This window comes from Calliphora vicina, chromosome 5, assembly GCF_958450345.1.
Source record: "Calliphora vicina chromosome 5, idCalVici1.1, whole genome shotgun sequence".
NCBI classification, from domain to species: domain Eukaryota; kingdom Metazoa; phylum Arthropoda; class Insecta; order Diptera; family Calliphoridae; genus Calliphora; species Calliphora vicina.
The window spans coordinates 57,425,954-57,437,300 of record NC_088784.1 but is presented as its reverse complement, the minus strand read 5'-3'; the positions used below and the strand labels follow the sequence as shown (position 1 = coordinate 57,437,300).

Sequence of the window (11,347 nt, the reverse complement as noted above, 5' to 3'; positions counted from 1 at the left end):
CTTCAACGCATTTAAATACAGTCTGCTAGTTAGACTAGCCCAACCGAGGAATATTATGTTCAGTGAACTACGATTCGTCTTGTTGAAATACAAATTTTTTCATCAATAAATGAGATAAGAACACCTTTAAAAATTCATAATAAACTGTACTGTTCACTTTTGTTGGAATAAAACATATTGTTACAAATTTGCATTAGCGATTTCAATTTAACGGATCGTGTTTATAAACATTTTCATCTGCATGTATAATATCACTGAGTGACTAATTCTGTTATTGTACATTAAAATAAAGATTTTTTACAATTTTAAACTACTAAACTGCTTTTTATTTTTAATCAACAGTATCCGACTTTTTTAATGGAAATAAACCATGTTTTTAGAAGGTAAAAACGTAACAATATTCTGACTTTTCCAACAGCTAAAAAGCTGCCCTAACCATAACTCTCTACCGAATTGCGTTTTGACAATCGAATCTCTTTCGACCTCAAATCATGTTGTTTCAATAAAGTGCTTTGCGTTAATAGAAATATGTTCCAGTGTATATATGATCGAAATATAATTTTATGAGTATGATTTTTGTATACATTAAACGTATTTGAGTTCAATATGATCTCAATACGGATATTAATTTGACTTAGATAAAGTGATTTTTTATGGTATAAAATGTGATGTGATTTCTACTAATATTAATATTATTTATGTTAAATTTTTTCATCTTTAAGTTATTTTAGGGACAAATCCTATTTCGGAAGTACATTGTTGCTAAGAAACATTGGATATTTTAGAACTGAAATACTACGATTTCTAATAATACAATAATTATTATTATCTTATAAGTACCTAAGAAATCTTTTTTATTGTTAAAATTTGTTTCTATATAGATAAATACTAATTGTGGGTAGTTTTAAAAAAAAATGAATGGAAATCGTCAGAAAGTAATAATAGGTCATTATTCAAACGTGCTAGTACTTATTGCTGATAATAACGATAATGAAAATATTATTAACAATTAAAATTATAACACTTTCTACGAAATTGAGTCAGCCAGCATAAATACTTATACTACACATATTAATGATAATTTGATTTTTATCATTGAAGTGTATAATAAAATAGTAAAATTCTTAAAAAGTACTAAATATTAATCTAATCTTAGATTCTAATAATTATGTACTACTCCTACTGTTTAAAACAAAAACATATACAAGTACTCTTGTGTAAATCCCCTATAACGAACAAATATAAGATATTTATGTTGATCCAGAAAATAGTTTCACACTACGGATTTCATGGAGAAACACGAAAATATTGATTCCATATTTAATAAATAAAAAAATAAATAGTAAAATCTGCCTCCAAATGATTGAGGCTGTCAATATTCTGTTGATCAACCTGGAAAATATGAGTGGAGAATTGAGTGGAATCTCCTCTAATGTTACTGTGCATGACCCAGTGGTGGAAATTAAAAAAAAATGGAAATAAACCTGTAACTTCTAAGGCAATGCATTGCAATGGTCTGATTTTAATAAAATTTTCCACGATTACAGATGAGGTGCAGCTAAGTACAAGTTTTGAATTTGGATTTTAAAGGAGCCTCAAGTTCTCACAAATTGGTAACAGTAAATTTTTCGTCTCGGTTCGATTTATACGATGTAGAATCTACATGAAGAGACCTACAAAATCGATATCTCTTACAGTTTACGAGATATTCGATTTTCGTAAATTATAAGATATAAAATATAACTTTAGGAACGTTTTTTGTATGTCTCTTCTTTTAGATTGTATATGTATATAAATCGTTCAAATAGGATTGATAAAAAAAAATGTGGTACAATTTTTAATTTTTCGTATACCCGAGTTTAAATTTGGACCTTTAAGTCAGCTATGCCTCCTCTATAGCCGTGGACTATGCGTTTAGATGTTATAGATTTATTTTCACTTTTTTTTCATTTATTGTTACGTTTTTTTATTTTAAAAACTAACAGCGCCTATGATAAACTCACTAACTGCAACTTGCTGTGTTTATTTATATACAAAGTGCCATTTTCTAGAAGTTTCATGAATTTTCCAACGGACAGCAGCCTTAATGTTAGCAGCTTCAACAGCTAATGTTAGCAGCACTGTACTGTATCCACTTATGACAACGTATTCAAAAGCTGGTGGATGTGAAAACCAATGTTAAAACCGTTAAATTCAGATTGATAGTGCAATTTCGTAAAACTATCCTCTATAACAAATTAAACAATGAAAGAGTTTTTTTTTGGTTTATTACTAGAGTTTTTCACGGAATTCCTGGGACGGGAAATATCGAGAATTCCTCAATCGGAATTAATTTTGAAATAAAAAAGTGCGGGAAAAGAAAAACTGTATTTATTGCAGACAAACATAAATAACTCACTTTAAAATAGGTTTAAATTAGAGTTTCGTGTTCGGTTGTAACCGAAATCGCGGTTTTTCAAAGACTTCGATTTTCCGTTTGAACTATTTTTAGTAGAAAAATGCAAAACTTAAAAAAAAAATTTACTTTTTATTATATAATAGTTAAAAAACAATAAAGCCAACATTGAATAACAGCCAACATTGAATAACAATTAATCTTAACTCAAATCGATGTAAAAATATCATTGGGTTTCGTTAAATTGCACTGTAGATGAAGTAAGTAGCATGCTGCCTTCCAGCAAGACATATTATAATCCATTTTATGGAAACATTGTAAATTCATTTAAAAATATTGATCAAATTTCCTGCCAATTAAACATCAAATTAAGTTATGACGTGAGCAACAGAAAATGAACGGAGTTGGATAAATGGGCGTGGAACCACATTTTAAAACGACATAATACCACACTCTGAAACTAATATATAGTTTAAATTTTACCACAAATCAAATAGAAAATCAAAAATTAACAAAAAAATATATTTTTTAGTTTGTAAAAATGGACGAGTTTCGGAAAAATGCTATAATGTTTAACAAAATAAGATGTTAATGATTTAAGATGTATTGAACTAGTATATTAAATCGAGAATTTATGGTTACAATTTCGAGATTTTTGATTTGTTTACATCTATCACAAGGGGGTTGAATTCAAACGATGCCCGTATATGAAAGAGTAATATTAAAAATAGGGTGTATTATTATACATTGCCTGAAAACTTTTTATATGTATATGTACATAAGGTTCGGCATAGAGGAACACAATATTCTCAGTTATTCAATATTGTTTTTTCATAATGAAAATTAGTATTTATTAGTTAAATAGATATTCAAGTAGTACACTTTATTCTTAAAATACTAGTAGGGATACAAAATAAATATTTTTACATAATGTAAATACGAGTAGTTTCAAACTTATATAATTAGTATGTACAACACTTTGAGACATTAAATATTTAAACAGCTGTAGAAGGAGTTGTTGTTTCAGGTTGGGCAATTCATTGTGGCATAGAATCAACAGGAATACCAGCCAAACATTTATCCAAGTCAGCATAAGTCTTTGAAGATTCTTCTACATATTCGCGAGAGCATTCATCCGTGCACCGATTTTTATTATATTCAATAGTTTCAAATCTCATTTTCATATATTCCATTTTATCCTTGGAAACATTTTGCATATTTTTAGCGGTATTCATTGTTTCGACAGACTGGAAAAAAATATTGTACATTTAATAATTTTCAATTGGAAATAATATTAAGTAAATGATCGTAACACTTACCGCGCCGTGGTAGCATTCGAAAGATTCATAGGTAGAGTTCTGTTGAGAACATTTTTCTAAAGCACCACAGACATCAATGGTAGACATTTCTAAATCTCTACGATCACCCTCGACTTCTTTGTCAATAGCACTGCGATTATTGGCGGAATGTTGTAAACAAATTTCGTATTCAAACTCATATTTGGTTGTTAATTCGTTGATTTTCGGAATATAAATTGAGAAGCATTCCATACTGCGTTGAGGACTATCCTGAATTAGGGCACTCGATTTTAGAAGAATATTTGCAAAATTGTTTTCGGCAACACGATTGTGCACAAAAGAATTCGCCTCGAATGCAATGGCACTAAATAGAATTGTGAATAAAATAATTTTCGACATGATTCGTTTAGGGATGAACTACTACTAAATTGGTTACTGGTTGTGTAGAATATTTTATATTAAGAGAAACTTTTTGATTAGAAAGTATTTTCAAATTAAAAAACCGATAGTAATCATTAACAGATTGCGGCACAATATAAACAAATAAATATAATTTTTGCAATGTTTTTAATGTGATTAAAAATGTATGTATGTATATCAAAATTGGACTATAGTTTCTAATTATAGCAAAGTGAGCGTCTAAAATTATAAATTAATTTATAATTTTACCACGAAAAGTTAAAAATCTTAATAACAAACTGAAAAAAATGTTATTTTAAAATAAGTGTGATTTGCGATTACTCAGATTATTAGGTTTGGGTCCATTATGATTTTCTAAGAAAGTAATAAAGAGAAAAAAGGATAAGGAATTCATTTAACCCATCAGTGACTTTGCCCTTTGTCAATTTGTATTATTCTACTGAGATTTTCTACTAAACTAGTATCACATCTGCTTTCAAATATTTTAAGGATAACGTCGTCCGCCACATTAGAGATGATGAACACTGTCTTGTGGTGTTCGTCTGGTCAACTTTCCATAGACTTGAACGGATAATTCTGCAAACTAGAAAATTCTTAATTTATAAAAATTATTTAATTCGTATATTATATGTCCAAGAACACATCCCATCACATTCATGTTCTATATAATGAACCACATCAAAAGAATTACTCTTAAGATAACACTGTTCCTCATATGTAGATCATCCGCTTGAGTAGCTCACCTTCCTCCACCATATTGTCATATCCAAAGAAATATTGCATCATCAGGAATTTTATGTAGCAAAACCGGAAAAACGCCATCCTGACCTTGTAATTTAAATGTGTCGAATGCGTGACAACATTCCTCCTGTAATTGGACAGTTGCATGACATGGGATCGTTGACGATGTGTCCAGTTTCTATAAAGAAAGCAAAGTGTGTACAATAGAAAAGTTAAAATATACAAATTATATATCAAAATGTAGGAAATTGTGTCGAATGTTCAAAAATATTGTATATAACATTAATATAATTAAAAAAAAACATAGAACATTTTTTGCACAAATATTGAAAAATAATTTTACCTGTTTTTTTTGGAAAATTAAAATTTTATAGAGTAATATCATTTATGTTTATAAAACTATTCTAATGAATCCCACGCAATGCTCAAAAAAAAAAACTTTTAAAAAATACAGAAAATGGGATTTTTTAAATTTTTAATAATTAAAACATTTAAAAAAATCACATAGAAAATATATATTTTTTGGAAATCTCTGGTTCGCAGTAATATACATTTTGAAACTATTTTTATTTTATAATATTTGCTAAAATGTTAGAAATTACAGATTTATTTCCAATTTATCGAAATTCCCCACTGTGTGAAGGTACAAAAGATTGAGAAATCTGAATTCCTAAAGGTAGGATCACACGATTGCCGCAATGCACCAATTATTGGTCTATTTTATACGTCAATCGTGTGATTTCACAACTTATTGGCTCATATGTCAAACCACAACAATATTGTGCTTATTTGGCCCAATCAAATGCAACCCTGGTGCGGCAATCATGTGAATGCTTGATAGGCAACATGCACCAATAAAAATGTTAAAAATACACCAATATTTATTGTGTTCTAGTGCGGCAATCAAAGAAGACAATTAGCGCCAATATTAATTTTTGTAAATAATTGTTTTTGTGAGCCACTCTCTGACCCACATACATCTTTTAACATTTCTTTATTAATTTTTTTATATGATAATTAAGGCCGACGCAATTTTCTTTTTTTATTTAACAAATAATTTTTTCAAAAATAGATTGTTTTTACATTTATGTAAACAAAACAAAATTTAAAATCTAGCACAACAGCTGTTTCTCCGAGTTGCCGTAAACTAGAACAATCGTGTGACTGAAATGCGACAATTATTGCCACTAAATCGCTTTGCGCCAATTTACGACAATCAAATTTATATAAAATGAAGCAATCATGTGACTGCAGAGAATTTGATTGGGACAATTTCTTTATTGGGCCCCAATTCAGCACAATAAAAATTGTATTAAATTGGTTCATTGCGGCAATCGTGTGATCCTACCTTAAGACTGAATTTTTATAATAACAAAACTTTAACTCTAATGACAGTATAAAAGCAGATATATTTACCAAATGCCCGTAATACATATCTATCAGTGCTAAGCTACTTATGTATGGAGTAAAATTATTTGTTAATTTTTACTCGTAGATATTGATTTGATATTAATGATAGATATCTATTTGTTGAAATTACGGGCATAAAAATATTTTTACGTCATAAGTAAGCACTGATAGATATATATTTGTTGAAATTATGGGCATAACTCGACAAAAAATAATTTCTTTTATGGTCGAATTATTACAATCAAAAATAAATGTTTGTTTATCAACAGACATACATAAATCAATTAAATTGCGTTGTGATTAAAAATATACGAAAGGGAATGCACCTTAGACTGCTACTAAACCAACATTTTTATATGAACTCACCGCCAAAAGACACATATATCTGAGTACATTAGAGTGCTCCAAAAAAAATATGATTTTGCGAATTTTGACCGTTCTCCTTAGTATTATTCTATTAATAGCAGAAATACGTTCTGTAACATACAAATATAATTGAATAAGAAATTCCTCAGGTAGAAATAAATTAACATATTTTGATGTGCACTCTAATGTGCATATTATTACAAGTGATGGGATTTAAACATTTATATTTAGTCCTTTAAAATCATGTTCGCTTTTAAATTTAGTTTTGAACTAAATGCAATAGCTATACGAAATGAAATTTGAAATATTCTTAAACATTTCTACATTATTTATTTATGAATTCCACTCAATTTGTCTTAAAATTAATTAAGAAATATCAACAAACTTTAACCAAAATTATGAATTCAAAAAGCCTACAACCTTTTTTTGTATATTTTGTTACAATCAGAGATTTTACTGAAAATCTAACATGTCTAAATATACTGATACATTTTAGTTTTTCAGACAATTATTTAAGAATAATCGAACTTTGTATGTTTAATTTAATGACATTATTTTAAGTAGTACTTAGTAAATAATTTCAGTACGACAGTTCTTTTTAAATTCTAGATGCATTCGAAGAAGTGCTGAATATAGCATCCATGGTATCGGGCAAACCGTCGTTATTTTTAAAATAAGAAAAAAATTATTGCTCAAAACAATTTTTATTTATTTTGAAAAGTATAGAACGTGCCAATATAGTATCGAATGTGCCATTGTGCCACTCAAAACGTAATAGTACCAAAAATGGCACAATTGTGCCACTCAAAACGTAATAGTACCAAATATGGCACAATTGTGCCACAAATCCCATCACTGATTATTACCAGAGTTACATACTCTAAATATATGACATAAAAACCAAAAAATATACTCTAAAAGATCAAATCTAATGGTTAAAGCCAAATATCATTTTATTTAGTGCTTTTCAAAGCAAAAAATATACACTAGAAACTCGATGGAAAAATCCTTAAAATGTCGTACAGAAAAAAAGCATATGCATTATTCTGGTATCCCTGGTCATTATGTAGCAACATGATGGTAACACATAGTAACAGTGGCCACTGACTCCATAAAATATATGTATATCGAAGATATAATGTTCAAAATTTCCGAGAAATCTGAATTATTCAGATTTACTTTTTTTCAGTTCTGAAATAAGTCATAGCTATTTGATAACAAAAGCTTTTCATTTTGTGTACATTCCCTTGTTAAGATTCTTAACTTTTCGTGGTAAAATCATAAATTAAACCGCATTGTCGCAACCCTTTTATAATTTCAGACACTCACTTTGCTATAATTAGTAATTAGACATATACAATCACATTAAAAACATTGCTAAAATTATATTTATTTGTTTATGTTGTGCTCCAATCTGATAATGATTACTATCGTTTCTTTTAATTGGAAAATACTTTCTAATCAAAAAGTATCAGTTAATATAAAATATTCTACACAACCAGTAACCAATCTAGTAATAGTTCATCCCTAAACGAATCATGTCGAAAATTATTTTATTCACAATTCTCTTTTGTGCCATTGCATTCGAGGCGAATTCTTTCGTGCACAATCGTGTTTCCGAAAACAATTTTGCAAATATTCTTCTTAAATCGAGTGCCCTAATTCAGGATAGTCCTCAACGCAGTATGGAATGCTTCTCAATTTATATTCCTAAAATCAACGAATTAACAGCAAAATATGAGTTTGAATACGAAATTTGTTTACAAAATTCCGCTAGTAATCGCAGTGCTATTGACAAAGAAGTCGAGGGTGATCGTAGAGATTTAGAAATTTCTACTATTAATGTCTGTGGTGCTTTAGAAAAATGTTCTCAACAGAACTCTACCTATGAATCTTTCGAATGCTACCACGGCGCGGTAAGTGTTACGATCATTTACTTAATATTATTTCCAATTGATAATTATTAAATGTAAAATATTTTCTTCCAGTCGTTCGAAACAATGAATACCGCTAAAAATATGCAAAATGTTTCTAAGGATAAAATGGAATATATGAAAATGAGATTTGAAACTATTGAATATAATCAAAATCGGTGCACGGATGAATGCTCTCGCGAATATGTAGACGAATCTTCAAAGACTTATGCTGACTTGGATAAATGTTTGGCTGGTATTCCCGTTGATCCTAAACCACCACAAATACCCCAACCTACACAAAACCCCCAAACAACTACTCCTCCTACCGAGCAATAATAAATATTTAGTTCATATTTAATACTCATCTGCAAAAACGTAAAAATGTTTAATATCTCAAAGTGTTATAGAAATTATAAAAGAGAAAAAACTACGTACAATATTTCAAAATATTTATAATTTATTCCATAATAAAAAATATTAATTTTCACAAAAAAATTAAATTTACTTTAAACTTATTTTATGGGTAGTCAGAAGTGGTGAAAAATACGTTTTTCTCACTAAAAGTGAAGCGTAGGAAAAATCGGACAGATATCTGTGAAGTGATTTTGTTGATTTTCAATAACAAAATTCACATGATTAAGTATATCTTATATATTCAAACAATATCGGTCTGATGGACATCATTATATCGACTTTGCTAATTTATAACGTTGTAAAGTAACAAACAGATTTGGTCAATTCACAAGGTCTCCTATTATGTCATAATGTCCTAATATTTTACGAGTAGGTGGCTCGGCTTAACCGACTCTTAAGCGTTCGGCGCAGGTCTCTGCTGGTTGGTTACGATAATACAATAAACATAGAATACAGAGTAGTATTATTTTAGGAAATTTTTTGCTTGAATAGCAATTGAAACTTTTTCAAACCATTATGACATATTATGACATTTTGACAATATGAAATGATAGGAGACCTTGTGAATTGACAAAATGACAAACTTATATATATATAAAAAATTACTTACTTATAAGATCTAAATTTAAACAAAGCATTTATTTGCTTTCTTGGAATTGGGAACACATTCCCAAATTATCTCCCCTGTATAAAACAGATTTCAAAAACCCTGCACAAGTTTAGTTCGTATGCATACAAGTATTTAATTTTATGTGTTCAAACATTTGTACGTATGAGTACAAACTATTTATTTGTGCCTTTATGTACTGAACTGTGATTAAATTTTACTAAATACAAGGGCTCTAAATTCTGCAAACAATAAAAAGAATTATTAACAAACACAAAGATTCAGACACATATAAGTACAGTGAAATTTCAATATAATGTAAATAATATAAATACATAATTATAAATCTTTCTAAATACGATGTTCGACAGACATAGACCCTTCTTTATGAGAACTGTTCTAATATTTTTTTGTGGTTATATCATTAGGTATATTTGTAGTACGATAAATAAACAAACTTTTTGTAACTTGTCACTTGTCACTATTTAGAGCTTTTACTGTATATAAATACATACATATATAGGGCATTTCATGTCAAATCGGTGTCTTCCGATTCCACCAAAGTTAGTTCTATTGGATGGTAACTCAGACACAATTTTTCAACAAGATCAGTCGAGAATTTCCTGAGTTAGAGGGGGTCAAAATTTGACATTTTGGCCAAGCAGGTGTTTTTTTCTTATCCATGTAACTTATTTTCTTTTGTTCTTAGCAAAATGTGTCCCAAATTTCTTAGATAGCTCTTTCTGCAATCTTTCGAAAAAAAATATTTAAAAAAAAAATAAAAAATTTTTAATATTTTTTTCCGAAATCAAAAACTTTTTTGACTTTTTTTAAATGGGCCTTTTTTTCTTAAAATAAAGCTTGGATATTTTCCTTTAAGACCTATTTGGTCGCTTAGTGGGATACGAGTTTCGAACTTTTTTTTCAATATGGGCCATTTTTTTTCCAAATTTTGTTGGAATTTGACTTAAATACAAATGTAATTATGTTTTAAACTCGAAAAATATTTGAAAACAAATATTTTTCAAAAAAACACCTGCTTGGCCAAAATGTCAAATTTTGACCCCCTCTAACTGAGAGAGTTCTCGAACGATCTTGTGTCTGAGTTACTATCCAAATGGAAGCTTGGTGCAAATTTCATCCCGATCAGAAGACATCGATTTGAAGAGTTGGTTCACTTGACATGAAATGCCCCATATATAAATTGTAAATCTATCTACTTTAAAATACTTGCATGTTTTCCTAAATCAAATTAACCAACATCCCATCTGCAACTCGAAGTATTGTTGTTGTTTACTGGCACTCGTAGAATAAGTTGCACAGTGCTTTGATTCAGAACAAAAATTAGTACAATAAGTAAAAGAACAATAATGTAGATTAACCGTTAATTGGTTAACCGATTAATTTTGGTTGGTTAACTCTTCGAATAATTTGTGTCGATTAACCGAAATGTCTTTTTTTTGCACATTATATAGAAATATAGTTTAAAACACACACATTTTATTTCTTAACTCGTGAACATTTCCTTCTAGCAATAGTTTTTTGAAGTATTGTGTGAAAACTGAAACTGAGGAATTTGGAAATGACCTTTTTTCTAGAATGTTTCTATGATGAACTTTGTCCTAATGAGTACGATTACGACATGGTATTAGACGAAACTGAAGATATTACTGAAACGAGTCTTTTATCAGAACTTGATGTAACTAATAAAGTATTCAGAATCTGAAAAGATCTAATGGTATGATGAAGGATTTTATATGCTTAGAGAAAACTAAAAACA

General features: G+C 28.9%; 2 protein-coding genes across 2 annotated transcripts; one reads left to right on the top strand and one right to left on the bottom strand.

Annotated features, from left to right (window-relative positions):
* Positions 1–3,394: 3,394 nt before the first annotated feature.
* Positions 3,395–4,112, bottom strand: LOC135961047 (uncharacterized). Its single transcript, XM_065512514.1, has 2 exons — positions 3,715–4,112; positions 3,395–3,642 (listed from the first exon to the last, which is right to left on the bottom strand). The coding sequence occupies exons 1-2, from the start codon at positions 4,090–4,092 to the stop codon at positions 3,433–3,435; spliced, it is 588 nt and encodes a 195-aa protein (XP_065368586.1). The 5' UTR covers positions 4,093–4,112; the 3' UTR covers positions 3,395–3,432.
* Positions 4,113–8,148: 4,036 nt separating this feature from the next.
* LOC135961733 (uncharacterized) lies at positions 8,149–8,979 on the top strand. Its single transcript, XM_065513287.1, has 2 exons — positions 8,149–8,546; positions 8,619–8,979. The coding sequence occupies exons 1-2, from the start codon at positions 8,169–8,171 to the stop codon at positions 8,880–8,882; spliced, it is 642 nt and encodes a 213-aa protein (XP_065369359.1). The 5' UTR covers positions 8,149–8,168; the 3' UTR covers positions 8,883–8,979.
* Positions 8,980–11,347: the final 2,368 nt, after the last annotated feature.